At 49.7% G+C, this 15836-nt stretch overlaps 2 protein-coding genes across 2 annotated transcripts; both read left to right on the forward strand.

Moving 5' to 3' along the window:
- Positions 1-10004: 10004 nt before the first annotated feature.
- MYCTH_2305743 (uncharacterized protein) lies at positions 10005-12089 on the forward strand. Its single transcript, XM_003663624.1, has 2 exons — positions 10005-10563; positions 10657-12089. Exons 1-2 carry the CDS (start codon positions 10170-10172, stop codon positions 11925-11927), a joined length of 1665 nt encoding a protein of 554 aa, XP_003663672.1. The 5' UTR covers positions 10005-10169; the 3' UTR covers positions 11928-12089.
- Positions 12090-14619: 2530 nt separating this feature from the next.
- On the forward strand, positions 14620-15232 carry MYCTH_2065222 (uncharacterized protein; the record flags this gene model as incomplete). The annotated part of the gene is made up of 2 exons (XM_003663625.1): positions 14620-14895; positions 14996-15232. 2 exons carry the CDS (start codon positions 14620-14622, stop codon positions 15230-15232), a joined length of 513 nt encoding a protein of 170 aa, XP_003663673.1.
- Positions 15233-15836: the final 604 nt, after the last annotated feature.

Here is a 15836-nt window from a genome sequence, read left to right on the forward strand (position 1 = left end):
TCGTAGCCAATTCTTGATGGCTTTAACCTTTGAAGGTTCTATCTGGATTTGTCCTAGGGATATTTCGTATCCTAAAAAGACTATCTTCCTGACATGGAATTTGCTCTTTTCCTTGTTAACTGATAGCTTGTACGTGTATAGCGCGTCTAGTACTGCTATTACATGCTTCCGGTGTTTGTCTATTGTCTTGGAGAAGATGAGTATATCGTCGAGATAATATATCGCAAATTTGTCAAGAAAGGGTCAGATAGCTTGATCAATCAGGGCTTGGAACGTTGCTGGCGCGTTCGTAAGTCCGAATAGCATGACGAGGTACTTATAGTGGCCATAGGGTATCCTAAAGGCCGTTTTCCACTCGTCGCCTTCTTTGATCTGTATATAGTTGTAGGCCAATGGTAAGTTAAGATACATAAAATATTAGGCTCCTACTAACTAATCTCAGAGCTGTGAGATTAGCGGTAACAGGTATTGGTTTTTCACGGTCTGTTTGTTAAGTTACCAATAGTCAACGTATAACTGTAGCTTTCTGTCTTTCTTAGGTATAAATAGGATCAGGTAGCCTACTAGCGATGTCGATAGGCAGATATATCCTCTTCGAAGGTTCTCCTTTAAATATCGCTTAAGTTCTTCGTTCTATGTCTAGCTCGTATAGTAAATCTTGAAGAACTTTAGTTATGCTCCTTCCTTGAGCTTAATCTCGTGATCCTATGGGCCGTGTTCTGGTAATCCTTCTAGATGCTTTGGTTCGAATGTTAGGTGTCCCTCGTACTCCTTCGGTACTTCCCTAGTCTTGCCTCGTTTCTCGGTTTTCTAATAGTATACGAACTTGGTTCCGTCTATAGCGATGCTAGCGATTTCTCCTGTCTTAACCTACTACTCTAATTACAGTGCTCCGTATTCGTCAACGGAGAGAACAGCTATCAGCGATTTAGCTCGTTCCTCCTGTCGTGATATTGATGTCGTTATGCCGCCTCTTCTAGAGTCCGTAGTGGTCTGTCTGCCACTGTCCGTCTCTTGCGGTGGATCTGTAGGATATGCCTTTCCTTGAGTATCGTCTGCTCGCGATCCTTGCGCGCTCCCTATCTCGCTAGTTGAATACGACTCCGTTCGGGGTTGTAGGTAGCTACTATTCTTCTAGCTGATGTCCGGGTTATAGTCTTTATACCATGGTAACCCTAATATCATATCTTTGTCGTTACCTATGTCTACGATGCTAAATACGACTGCTATAGTCTTTCCTGCCATAGTAATGTCGATCGGTTTGGTCTCCTTATATATCTATTACATTAGAAATGGCCCTTTGACTATATTATACTTCCACTTCATTCTCTAGGGTATTCGTAGCTAATTTACAAGTGTCGGCGAAATCAGATTTATCTCTGCTCTACTATCTACTAGTACGAGCATTTCGTACTATTTCTACTATGCTATTATCTATAATCGCTTGTCTTGCCGCCGTCGTCCAAAGATTGTAGCGATTTCCTATATTTCTGCCAGGAGGTCTCGATATAGTGGTCTCTTACGCTAGTTCCTCCTGTACTATGCTATTACTTGCCGCTATATAGGCGTTAATGGTTTCCAGGCCCCTCGAAGGGCCTTAACCCGTTTCCTAGGTTAGTACTAACCTCTTTAGTTATTTGGCTGATAGCGGCTTCGTCGATCATGCTTATTTCCGTGAGCTATTAAGTGCTTACGGCTTCCTACTATTAGGTTTGTTCTGCTTTCCGTCGTGCGTGCTATAGCTTCGTCTAAAGCTCCCGAATTCGCAATTTCTTTTTGTCCGCGTGATAGAGGCAATCGTTGCTCTAGCACGAATCCTATATGTCTTGTCCGGTTCTGTAGTACCTAGGCTAGGCTCGTTTTAGAACTATCGTAATGCTTTCTAGGTCGCGGGCTTCGATCTTCCAGAGCAATTCGGCCGCTCTGTTTCCTGTATCGTAGACCTATTCCACAGGGCGTAAGCTTCTGTCCTCATTTCCTTGTCGGGTCGGCCAGTGATTGTTTTCGAATTTGTCGCGGAAGTGGTATCGGCATTCGTGTGCTATACACTGGAACTAGGGCACTTGCGTATATGCTTTGTGTCGAGGGTATAGTCGCGTGGCGTTGCCTAGGAGGTATTGGAATTCTTTCCCGAATCCTTCCCACTGTACGTAGACCGTAGGTACTCTAGTGCTAATATAGGAGTATTTCTTCTAGTAGCTTTCCTACGTACGCTCGTCTTTTCTGCGGTTCGCGCGTATGAACTGGTATTCTAGGTTCCGTATATCGTTACTAAGTTATTAGCTGTTAAGATACTTAGTATAGCTATCGGGCCTATTATATATTATAGGCTGTTCTCCTTTGATGGTTTCTACAATACGTCGGAGTTCCCTCATTTTGTCCCTTATTCTATCGCTTTGTTAGGCAAGTCAAATCAAGCGCCCGTCCCGTTCGTGTAGTTCTATATTAAGCTAAAAAACTTTATTACGGTACTATTCGATTCGTTCCTAGAGGAATAGAATATTAGGTCTAGGTCTTTCGATTCCTTAGGTATCGGTTGTCTACGATCTATCCCGCCTCTATATAACTATGAAACCTTACTGCCTTAAGGCTAGGAGAATCGAAACTAGTAGTATATATTCTCCTGCCATGTCCTATTTAGCAAGACCTGTCTCTGGGTCTATAGTGACCAATTCGGAGTACGGTGCTTGTTTGTCTTTACCGTTACCGTTATATCCGAGACTGTCCGTATTACTGTCCTTGTCTTCGTAGCTCGTAGCCGCTACTTCGATGACGTCTTTGGTGGTTTCGTCGATAGTCGTAATTTCCTTTCTAGGGGTTGGTTTCTATTCTTTCTTTAGGCTTCGGCATTCTTGCTTGTAGTGCCCTTTCTTTCCGTAGTTATAGTAGGTAACATTAGACTTGTCTTTGGCCGTCTTCTTCTAGTCCTGCTTCTACGCTGTATTTATATCTATAGCTCCGGGGTGCGTCCTGTACGAGGTACTAACGTACGCTCGCTTTTTCTTATCATTAGCCTTAACCGTGGTTCCGTTCATTTGACCTCGTTTCTGCTACTCTCGTGTGTAGAGTCAATCATTGATCCTAATGGCCTACGTAATATATTTATCTAGAGTCTTAGGCTAATCGTACTTATATAGCTCGTCCTTGACCTTTTCCTTCAGGCCATTATAAAACAATTGTATTAATGCCTTATTATTAAGCTAAGACTTGAGTATGTCCTGTCTGAATTATACGGTGTAGGAGGCTACTGACTTGGTCTATCGGAGATTGGCGAGTCTTTCTTACGTATGAATCTTCTCGTCTTTATTGCTAAAAACTTTCCGAAGCTCTTCTTCGAAACGGTCGTAAGATCAGAAGACTGCCTATATAAACGCGTCTCGGTCGTCTTTGTCTTCCTCAGTGAGATAGTCATTCCACGTCGGCTCGAACTATCTGAGTGCCTTGCCCTCTAGTCTTGTGGCTACGTAAAGGACTTTGGCTTTTTCGTCTAGAAACTTGTTATCATTAAGCTGGAAGTAGGATCAGAGATTTGTTAAGAATCCTATAAGATCCTCCTTAGTTCCTCTGTATTTGCTAGGTAGTTCGATCTTGATACGCTTCGCTTTGGCGCCCTCAAGTGCCTCGATTTTGGTGTAGGCCTCGTTGACTAACTTCTGCAAGTACTTTTCGCGGTTCTCGAGTTCCTTGATTCGAGCTTAAGCAGCCTTATCTCTCTAGTCTAACTCCTAGATCCGCTGCTAGAGTTGACCAAGCTAGGCGAGCAGTTGTTTGGCCGTGACGTCGGTAGCCATGTCGGTGTCGAGGTCAAAGTCACCTCCGTTCTGAACTATAATAGAATAAAGGGAGTAGTAATAACGTGTAACAAACCTAGCTTAGACTTCTTCTAAAAGGGTCTAGGCAGAGATAGGTTAGGTAGAACAAGTAGGCAGGTCGTCTAAGGGATTCGGTGAAGCTAAAGGGTTTATAATAACACTTAGAGTTGTCTCTTATAGTAATTAACAATGCTTGGTATAAGTACTATGATTGTGATTGTTACCACTGGCGAACTCCTAGAGTCTACTATAACGAGTGACTAGCTAGCTATATATATATAATGGTCTGTCTTTCTTCAATAGTTATTACTAGTATTACTTCTCCTTTCACTTCGTGATTCTGCGTTGTCGACGGTGATATGTTATTATCACCAGTGAAGACCTTAGTCTTGGCGGTGATAATCTTCTGATTGGTCCGTCGAGTGATTGGCTGTCGGAATGTCCCGTGTCCTAGCTGCAGCCTGCCAGGCCGCCCATGTGCTTATTCGTGACATACTACCTCTTATTTGACATTATTATTATCTTCCTCCCTCCCTATTTAATATACTTTATCTAGCTAATGGATATAGGAGTCTTTTACTATCTTAAGGAAGTATATTAACGACATCTCCGGCAGGTAGTTCGAAATGGCGATCTTACATTTACCTAGGCAGACTTTGTTAAAGGATTCTAGGAAATCTAGAATACTAGTTTCAAACGCCGAAATATTATAATAGAATTCGAAAAGACTAGTCTTTTTCTACTAAACCGATATATTATAATGGACTAGATCAGGGAGAAAGTATTATCTAGTATAAGTATTAGATATCCTATAATAATTCCTAATAATAAGCGATAAGTATATATAAAAAAAGGTATTAACTATATTTAAGAGTAATATCTTAAGCTTTTTAGTTTACTAATATAAGAACACTTTTAAGATATTACATTAATAATTAATAAGGGTTAGCTAATATATAAATATCTAAATAACTTTACTAAGGATAAGAGAGCCTATCTAGCTATATTATCTACTAAGAAAATATAAGGCTAACTTATTAAGCTAATAAGAGAGGTTATAATAAATATAACCATCTAGTAGATTTAATAGTTTTAGAAAATCTAAGCTTAGAAGAATGTTAAGGTAATTTAAAATACTAGCTAAAAAGCTACCTATATTACTATTAAGTAGATTAAATAAGAGTATAAGGAGGAATACAAAGTCTAGAAAAGGCGCCTAGAAAACAAGATTCCTAGTACTAATAGGTATCACCTTTATATAGTAACCTTTACCAAATTCTTGGAAAAGACCAACAAGAACAACTATCTTCCTCTTAATAATAAAGACCCTCTCTAGGTTCTACTAAAGAAACATTAGCTACTAGCATTTTTCGACTTTAGAGATAAAAAAGAAGTCCTAATCCCCTAGTTAGCTAAGAAGCCGTTATCAGAAGTTAAACTCCTATCCTTTAAACATCCTAAGATATGGATTAGTAATATAACTATAATGTTAATTAACGATAGCGACAATGATAGATTTGACTTTATGGATAGTAGAGATAGGTAGGAAGAGGATGTCAAGTTACTATCTCTATCTAGGGGTAAGAAGGAGTCTCTATATATAGCCATTATTAAGGATATTAGGAGGTTTAGGAAGCGATATACCTATAAGTCTATAGTAATAATACTAGAGATAGAAGACAATAGCTATTACTAGGAGGCTAAAAGAAAAGGTACTATTATAATTAGGAGTATTAAGAGTAATAGGGATAGGGGGTATAATATAGAGGGAGAGGGAAACAAAGGTAAGTTATATAACCTATTATTCGACTAGTTATAACTAGGTAGAATTAAATTTTACTATGTTTTTAAGCTTTTTAGAGCCTAGTTTATAATTGAACTATTTATAGCTATTTAAGGCTATTATTATAAGGGTAATTAAACTTAAATTAAACTTGATAGTACCTTTTGTAAAGACGCGAATGTATAGGAAATTTGGTAGTGATATGTCTGGCTATATTGGCATGTCCGGGGGTTTTGGCCCCACCTGTCGGGAGACAGGTGGTAGTCCTAAACTAATTAGTCAGCAACTAACCACCGGGTAGTTACCGCCGAACTACCACCACATGGCGGCACGCTAACGGTTCAGACGGCTTGGCAGGCACCAGTCGGGACACACGTAGTCGACAGGGAACTCGAGAGAGTTGAGGCTGCTCGACTGCTTCCGTTGGCAGTCGAAAAAGAGTGTGCTGCGCGGCGGTGACGGGCTTGGGCGCCAGCTCCAGTCGGGTCCGCTCTTATGGCAATCGGGCTCCAAATTTGTCGCTCGACTGCCCCATTGTTATCACATTGGTGCCAAAGTGACGAGGCAATTAGGAGATCGTTGCAGGAGGCGTGCCATCGTTTTGCAAATTGGTGTGGCGAATCGGCAACGGAATCGCTCCTTGGCGAGCACCAAGTCAGCAAGCTGTGTGCTCTCATAAACTGTGGATGGCCTTTCGCGTCCCTCGCGTGTAATCTCACACTGGGAAACCACGAGCTGGTGCCAGGCTGTCAGAACGGCTTGAGTGCTATGCTCTCTCAGCTTCCGCCGAGATACAATGACCAGTTACGCAATACAGCATTTCGTGCCAGGGCTCCATGAACCAGTGTCCTGCATTATGCCGAACAAGTGGAGGCGAGGGCATGCGAACCAATGCCGATGCAGACATAGATAGTGTCCTCGTCGGCAAGCACTTTCGTTTCTCGTGATACCTACCGACCTACTTGCCCTACTGGGTACATACTGCGTATAGCGTTCGAAATGGCGCAACCCTCGGCCTGCATATCTCCCAGAGCTGGCGGACGCGTCAGTCCCAGGTCGAAGGTCGCCTCTTAATCACGGCCCTGCGGCTCTGAGAGGAGACGCCGGACAGATGGTGACTGCACGCGTGAAAACGAACAGAGCGGACCAGAGGGGAGCGGTAGTAGTATACTTCAGGTGTGCGGTACAAAGGACTCTCGCATGGACAAGACTTTGTCCAGTGTGTGCATAGCACATACGGATCACATACACAGTACATATCGAGCGAGGGCAGGGTACCTCAGTACATACACACAAAATGTACGAAGTACGGAGGTACACGCCTCGGGTTTCTGCAGTATTCCATCCACTCAAAGGTACTCCGTAACCGTACTATGTAAAGTACATACCAGAGTAGTGTACATACCAGAGTACATACACTACATGTGGGATGTGGAGAACCGGCTGGAGTCCGAGGGCATCGTGTTGGTAACCCAGGGCCTGTACGGAGTTAGTGTAGTGTATCCGTATTCCGCACCTGAATGTCAGGAGTGGGGCCAGGAAAAGCCTTCGCGGCCCACTCGAAATTGTTCGGCGAATCACGGCCATGCGGCGGGATCAATGGGATCTAACTACGGGCCGGCTTGGGGACGAAAATGGAACTTCCCGAGGGAATACACTACTACACAGTAGTGTACCGGCAGATCCATCACGGTGTAGTGTTCTGGAAGCGCACGGAAAAAGATCTGTTGTGGTGGCATGCGGCGATTGAGCAGACCAAGGGTACACTAGTGTACACTAGACCCGACGGCTGCTTATCATCGGCGGACGGTGAGGAGAAGCGAGATCCTCCCCCCAGCCTCAACCTGACCCACAGCGCTATTCCTGGCCAGACTGCCTCTTCCCCAGTTCCGACCTCGCCCAGTTCGCCCGTCGCTGTTCACTAACAATAAGCCGACAGGCTGGCTTCGTTTTTTTCTCTCGCCTAGGCCGCTTCGGCGTCTGGCGGTGGGGTCGCCGGCTGCGTGGGCCTCATGCCAGCTGTCCTTCGAGAACAGGGTACATACCATTCCGAGGCAATGAGGAGAGGAAGCGCGATGCGGAAAGGAAGAGGCGTAGGGGGGCATGGAAAGAGGCGGAAACCAACTGCAAAAACCAGCGAGGCCTGGTTGTATGAAGTGGTTCGAACCCGAGGCCCTCCAGGTTTGCCATCTCGCAGCACTCCGAAGAAAGTACTGTTTGCCTGGCTCCATCGACTGTGATTCCCGTCCCGGAACGTGCCGCCCACGTGCCGGCTACAAGTTGATGGTTGAGGCAAGCAGCGACTAAGATTCACTTGGTGAATAGTCGCAGTGTCTTCCTGAGTCGCGGTTGCAGGACACGTGCTTCAGGTTGCTCTCCGAGCCATGATTGGCCAATGCCAACATCGAGAGTGTCATGCGTCTCAACATGTTCGTTATTTTTCTTTTTTTTTCTTTTTTCTTTTTTCTTTTTTCTTTTTTTTTCGGTGCTTCTTTAGGCTCGGTTTCGGGAAATCGGGCCCTTAGGCGCACGAGCCAGCGAGGCGTATGCCCACCGACTACTCAATTCTTGCAGTCAAGGAGTTGGAGTGGTTCGTCATCTCTCCAACTTCTTCATTGGTGCCATGGGTGGGTTGTGAGCGAGGTGGTACATACCTTGTTCGTCGGGCGGGAGTGCTCTCATGCTGCCGCTGCCCTGGGGTTCAGGCAGCGATGGATTCAACCCGAAGGTTTGGCCAACAGTTTGATCCACAGGTTCGCCAGGTGACTGAGGGACAGAATCTCTGACCCCACCCTTGAAGCGGAGTGCCTCCACTACCGCCAATGTTCGACCCAGAAACAGAAAGCCACCGAGCGTCTGCGGGCCAACCCGCTGCGAACACAGCATCAACCACCAGTGAAAATTGGGTGAAAATGGCCGAAAACTACATAGTACAGCGCAGGTTTCCCTCACGCAGGCACATGGCACCTACACAGTATTCTTCAGTTCTAACCATTTCCTGCACCCCGGAATGAGTTCGAGGCGCAATCTCCGTTCCCGCGCACGCCTGCTCTCGTCATCATGAGAGGCGTGAAAGGCGGTGACCGGGCAACAGGTATTGAATGATGTTTAATGGTCGATGGATGATGAAAGTTGGGACGAGGGGTTCGCCTGGGCTCTTACCTCAATTTCCCCCCCCCCTTTCACATCTTCCCTCTTGCAAGCCGGCTAAAAGTGGCAATGGGCGGCAGCCCCTGCTCACCCATATAATCCGAGCTTTTGCTCGCAGTTTGCGCATCGCCGGTTCCGTCAGCCAGCAAGCTTGGAAGGAGCGGGTTGACACGAGATCTTGGTCATTGGTCCACGCACGCGTCGGTGGGGAGTTGCCAGCCATGCCAGTTTAGCGGTACCTGGGATAATGATTGGGTGCCGAAGGCTCCGGCTCCGGCGCTCCCAGGTCCCCTCGCAGCAGAGGCCAGCCTCTGGCCCACAGGGCCACCTAGCCGCCCCTCCACTACTACTCCGTATACTATCAGACAACCGAACTTGCCAGACCCCACGCCCACTGAGCAAGTCGATGCGTACCGCGTACGGGATCACAGTACAGTGCCCGATTACACGTGGTGCCAGTGGCAGCACCACCGACACCTGGTGCTCCAACCTTCGAGCGCCCACGTACCGCAATATTCCCGTGCATCGCTGTGTCGTGCCCTCTGACAATCGACCTGCCTTCAATTCCCCCAACAGGACGCGCCCATCAAGAGGAGAAGACGAGGCAGGACCCTTATGGCTTCCCGCTGCCCGACCTCCCGCAGTTTGGAGATTCCCAAGGGCTCATTCGTTCGTGCCGCGCTCTCGACACACAAAGTGCCGACGACCTACTAAGACACAGAGTTAAGGTACCTCCTCCCACCCGTACCGTACATACGACTCGCGGCCAGTAATCGAACGGGCCCTGAAGTGGGGGGACTGGCCGGAGTCTATATCATGATCAAGAGAAGTCGCGCGCGGAGCTCGAGGCCGTACGCACAGTAAGAACTCGTCCTGTCAACTTTTGCACCTTGCGAGTGTAATCCGGATACTACTTGTATTCTCTATCCGCCAGTGGCGTCTTCTCGGCGCCTATTCATACACTTAACACTCCACGCACGCGAGAGCGTTCGGTTTGGAAAGCCGCCAGCTTCGTCATTTTGCGGAACCATCGCCCAACCAAGCTCTTCAACTGCCGCCGTCCCCACCGCTGCCTGGCGTGCCGCCACTACACTATTTTGGGCCGGGTCTGGGCTTTCTGACGGGCCCACAAAAAGCCTTTCCATCGCACTGCGCCCTTAACCCAATTCGTCCACCTTTGGCGGTCGGTGCCGCACCATCCACCGGTTCGCGTTGGAGCTTGGAAGGGGGCATTTCCTCTTTCAGTGCTTGCATCTGATCCAAACAACAAATTGTCCGCGCCCTCCCTCCACCACCTTGCGTTCCCTCCGCTCCTCCCCCAGATTTTCCCGCTTCCCCAGCATCCTTCGCGAGACACCACACGACGTTTTCCAGCCTGATTTCGCAAGCTCATCGCGCGCCTCACTCATGCTTGCGAAGCGCCCATGTCGTCTGGGTTGAAGCCATTGCTGCTTCCGCGGCTCGTGGAAGAGAAGAGAAAGCTGGAAGAGCAGGACGACGGTGAACGTGAACCCGCGTCTTTGTACTACTACACCCACGACTCGCCCTCGTCCGACCTTACGCCGCCATCGCCCGCCACCTCGACATTCTCCCGCGGCCATCATTACAGGTTATCGGGCTCCAACTCGTCACTCGAACTGATCTCACCGCCATGCACCGACACTCCGGCGTCGCCTACACAATCGCTGCACGCCACCAGGCCCAGCAGGTCACAACTTCCCGACGTCGAGGAAGAGCCACTGGAGAGAGAAGAGGACGAGCCGGCAACGCCGCCCAAGCACTCGGATCGTGATTTCGGGTTCCTCAACTATTGCTTGTGTAAGTGACCAATTTTGCTACTGCTGCTGCTGCTGTTGCTGTTGCTGCGGCCCCCAGCCCGCGTCAATGCTCGTTGCTGACACCCGAGGCCAGGTGATTCCCCTTGCTCCCACAATGGCGAGGCCACGCAAAGCACGCCTTACCCTTACATGGTCGCCGACTTGGACTACGACCTCGGCTTCCTCAGTGACGGCGATTTCAACGCCAGCCCCAGGCAGAAGAAGCGACGTCACGGTTCCGAGTCTGGCTTCTCGAGTTGGAGTGCCAGACTGGGCTCGCGACTGCCCAGCTTGCCCCGCTGGCGGTCCTCGTCAATATCCAGGCGCCACGACCTGACCTTCGCGCCCGGCTCCGACCCTTCCCTAGCGGACTCGCGCCCGAGCTTCTCCCTGGCGGCATCGAGCCGATCCTCGTCGATTTCACGCCGAGCGCGGGCTACAGACCGCGCCCAAGAGTCGGTCCCCGGCACGCCTGCCCTCTCGTTCTACGAAAGCGCCGAGAGCGTCGATTTAGCCTCGCCACGCGAAAACCTGCCAGCCACCTTGGGCAGAGAGGTAGAGCGCGACCGGGTCAACGCCACCACTCCGCTCTTGCCGCCTCTTGTCATCGAAAAGGCTCCCAGTCACCACACCCGGCCCCCGTCTTTGCAGACATCACCACTCCAGTCCCCTTCGATGATGTCCGCGCCAGTCCCCGACTTGTCCTCAGCAGCCAAATCCTTCACAACGCCACCGTTGAGCAGCAAGACGTCCGTTTCCTCCCTGCACCGCGGCACCATCTCGGGTGCTTTTAGCGACTCGCCGTCACCGATCCCCTGCTTATTCGATCATCGGGACTCGTGGTCTGATCGTCTCGGCCATGCAAACTTCATTATCGAGCCGAGGCCGTACGTGCCCGACACGGCCGATCTCGCTACCCACCAGGCCTTCCGCGCCGATTGGGACCTGGCCCGGAAGAACTACGCCAAGCACCTTGCGCGGATTGGCGAGCACTATGGCTCCACGTCCAAGACCTACGCCTTGACGGCGGCCAAGTGGGCAGAGATTGAGCAGGAGTGGCAGCGGGACGAGGATGATCTCTTGGAACGTCTAGGCCGACAGTGCAAGGACAACCCCTCGGTGGTCTCACAACTACGCCGCACAGCCGAGGAAAGGGTCCCCACCTCTATCCCGCTCATGCTTAGCGACGACGGCAAATTTCCCGAGCTGGGCGATGTTGAGATCATTGGGCCCATGATGCGCGAGACCACCATGGCTCGCGACGGAGCATCGGATGAGAAGCGAAGCGGGGCTTCGGGCTGGCTCAAGAACCTTGCCGAAAAGGTTCGGCTGCGAAATGATCGACCCAAAAGCAAAACCCAATGAATTCCGTCCGCGATAACGAAACGATCCTTATGGCCTCCTGGATAGAGACGACTGGATGTCGGCAACGATCTAATGAAGATAACGGAACATTCTAATTAGAGGAGAAACGCTCCGTTGTTGTCCACTTTTTTGTTTTTGGCCAGTCTTCTCATTCTCCGTTCTATATTTTTTTTTTTTTTTTTTCACTTTTACACTACGTCTTGTTCTCGCGTCTCAAGCAAGATACCCAATTGGTTGTTGTCATTCCTTTTTTTTTGGCCGGACAAGCGAATGTGATTCTACTTCTGTTCCTTACATGAGCCTCTTAGCATCCTACCTTGCGGCTGAGGCGAGCAAGCTCGCTCAATGTACCTTACTATCTACTCTTAGTTCCTAACGACTAGTGGCCAGACGCTGTACATAGAACAAAAGCAGGTATCAAAAGGGTTGGTGCGTGATTCGGTGGCGCATTTGTGCGAGTGGGAAAACACCAAGTTTACGGGAGAAGGACGGGGCATGACACGGTTAGGCACGCAAGAGTCGATCCAACGTCTCCCTGAACAGCCAGGTGTGCTTCGGCCTTGGATTGCTTTTTTCATTAACTCTGCCTCTGGAAGCCATCTACTAGTAATGGGGTGATTCTCTAGGGACGTTTGCGTTCCAGGTGCAGGATTTGTGCGTCTGTTTCTGCGCCGTTGGACATGGGCGGGCAGGCTGGTTTCGAGCATGGTCTGGGGAGAAGAGGGGGGAAGGGGGGGAATACTCTAACGGATTCGGCCGTACGATTGCGCCTCGAGCTCAGGAGGCGCAACGCTTTGCTTGCGTGACGGCAGCTGCGATCGCACCAGAGCTCTACGCTAGTGGTGGTGCGGGGTCTGGCGCTGTGTGCATGAAGATGAAGAACATAATGTCTTGAGAATCACATCACAAGAATTCGAGAGATGGATTTGGTTAGGGAACCCAATCGCGATCTCATTGCGCGAAAATAACCTGAGACATACCCCGCCAGATCGACTGGATCTCAACCTCTTTCACGATGAGACACGACGGGGACACGGCCCAAGCATCTCGCAATCTGTCCATGTCACCTCCTCTCTGTTCCCCGCGGGGCATGCATCGTACATACATACGGAGGATTACACCACGCACACCGCCGGTGGTTTCTGCTGGCAGCTAAAACACGTGGCGTCCAACGGAGGACGCGTTCTGTTTGCGTGCCATCACGGCTCACCACAGGCCTTCCTACCTGTAGCGTCGCCCTCTCTCTTCCTCTTGGGAGGGAGGGAGGAAAAGATTTGAAGACATCGATCGGTTGGCGGGGCTGTGTAAGGTTAATTACCAACATTGTGTCTCAACCATGGGGGAGGTGGTAAATAAGAAGGAAATCAAACTCAAAATGCCAATGCCAGATGACGGAGCCTCGGTTAGGAGGCTATTGCTAAGAGAGCCGATGGATTGCCCCAACGAGCCTCGAATTGCTAAAAAAAAAAAAAAAAAAAAAAAGCATCGGCATGGCCATTCTCCCGAATGGAAAACGCCATCTGCGGTCCGATACGGTCGGGGGGGGGGGGGGGGGGGGTGTCCGCATCAAGCCCCCTTCGTTACCTAAGTATGGCACCGCCAGGTCATCTAGACCTGCACCCTCCCGCGTTAGGGAGACCGAAGGGCGTATATAGCTCCTGCTCCGAACCAGGTCTGGACAAGGGCCCCCATTCAAAATCGGCTCAAAGCCCTCCAGAGAGATCCTCGTCTGATAGGGCGACCTTGGGTTGGGACAATGCATTCATCTGTGGTACCACGGGTATCTGCATCCGACAGCGGGTTCATCGCCGAGGGAGCATACGGTTAGGGTTTGCGGTTCACCTTGATGGAAGTGACACTAGGCAAGCGAATAAAATGGGTAAGACGAAGGACAAGAGGCTAAATATAAGCAAGGAACAAGTATAAACACATAATGTCGAAAAACAAAAGCGACGCCGCAATTACCCGCCAGCAATTGCACCTTAAGTATGGGTATTCTGACACATAAGAACCGTGGCTAAGCAGGTTTTAGCTATTAGATCAAGTTGCGTAGTGAAACCGTTGGCTACTTAACTACGCATCATCTTAGCACCCAACTTTGAAAGTTTTCAAGTACTGTTGTTGCTCGTATAGTGTAACCTCGGAAACTATATGAGCTATTTATACCTCGTACTTTTTCACTACCTCAATAGACACCAACCATCACGAATGGATTGCCCACTGGTCTTGGGGCGTCCAAGCGCCAAGGAAGAGCGTCACCGGCCCCCTTCTTACGTCTTATGAACCTAGGTCTGTATGATGTAATGCTGTCGAGGGGCTTGCCTGCTTCCGGCGTTCAACGAGTCATGTGGCGTTCTCGGGACGAACTCCCGCTACCGTTTCTGCTTTTTGGATTGCTATCTCGCCGGGCCGGGAGAAATGGGGACAACGAGATGAGGAGATCGATGAGGTAATTCAGCGGTTATCGTCGAGTCGGAGCGGGGGGAACAATGCGACGGGCGCGCGAGGGCTTGAAAAAGAAGGCCACTGAAGGTCTGCCTCACCCTCCAAAGATCATAATTAGATGATAATATTCTTGGGAGTTAATTATCCCACGAGCCGTGATCGACCAGCGAAGGGAGAGCCTTCCACTCCCAGAAATCGATAATAAATATTCAGAAACTCTCAACACACAGCATAATTAGTCCAAAACATGGGTGCAGCTTCGCGGGTAGCCCTTGTTATTCTGCGCATTTGGCAGCTCATTTGCGCCGTCATCGTGCTCGGAATCCTCGCTCGCTTCGTGCACTTCGTCGTCGACGCGGGCATGACAAGGGACGGCCGAATCATCTACGGTCTCGTCGTCGCCTCTCTGAGCATCCTCTTCGCCATCTTATGCATTGCCCCGTTTATGTACTCGTTTCTGGCGTTCCCTGCCGACTTTGCCTTCTTCGTCATGTGGCTGATCCTCTTCTGTCTCCTGATCACGGTGAGTGGCCGTCAACCCACGGAACCCCTATTAATACCCCTCACAAATTGTGTGCATGTGCAACTCCGGGGCCATAATAACGAGTTTCATACGCGATTAGCGGACCGGTACCCACACATGCAGCTCCCCCTGGTTTACCAACTATTGGGGCTTCTACTGGGGCGGATGGTGGTTGAGAAGGCCTTTCTTGGGCCGACCCGGGGCGTTCATCCGTTCCGGGTGCAGTTCCTGGCGGACTGTTCTGGCGTTCTCGTTCATGGTCATGGTCAGCTTTCTAGTCACCACATTCTTGGTACGTCCGCCCCTCCATTCTCGGGTGATAGGCCCTCTTGTCTAACCGTCATGACCGGCAGGGAGCCTACGTTGTGTCTCGGCACTGGACCAAAGAAAGAAAGGGCCGCCGGGTTGGCAACACGGAGTAAGTACTGCACGCATATCTAACATTGACCAGCACCCGGATCACAACCTGTCGCTCACATATCGCTCACAATTCTGTTCTAGCATGAGAAACAACCCCCCTACCTCGCAGATTGGCGAACCTGCGTACACCGGCGGCGCGGCTGGCGGCGGCTGGGGAGCCGCTCCGAGACCTGCTCCGGCCGCGTACACGACCGCACAGACAGGCACCTACGCATAGGCATATGACAAACTGGAGCAAGAGGGAGCGGCGGATGTGTACATGGAGGAACGGCGCATGATGGGGGTCTCTTCTTTCCTTCTTTTGTATCCTTCATCGTGGGGTAAGATGGAATGAGGAGGATACCGACAATGTTCACGCCGCAGCACCCAAAAGTTGGTTCGAAGTATAGGTAATGATGTCTAACTCAGGTACAGTGCCAGGCGAGTTGAGTTGCGGCGACTGGGTCTTGAAAATCGCCTCGATATAATAAGGGGAACAAGGTGTATTTCTGATAATGAACGCTAATTAATACGTATCACCT

This window comes from Thermothelomyces thermophilus, chromosome 4 (assembly GCF_000226095.1).
Source record: "Thermothelomyces thermophilus ATCC 42464 chromosome 4, complete sequence".
NCBI classification, from domain to species: Eukaryota; Fungi; Ascomycota; class Sordariomycetes; order Sordariales; family Chaetomiaceae; genus Thermothelomyces; species Thermothelomyces thermophilus.

What these genes read in the sequence shown, in the direction of transcription:
- MYCTH_2305743 (XM_003663624.1), top strand. Translation starts at nt 10,170, where the DNA reads ATGTCGTCTGGGTTGAAGCCATTGCTGCTTCCGCGGCTCGTGGAAGAG. An exon ending in GTTCCTCAACTATTGCTTGT is followed by an intron (nt 10,564 to 10,656) that starts GTAAGTGACCAA and finishes ACCCGAGGCCAG; the next exon opens with GTGATTCCCCTTGCTCCCAC.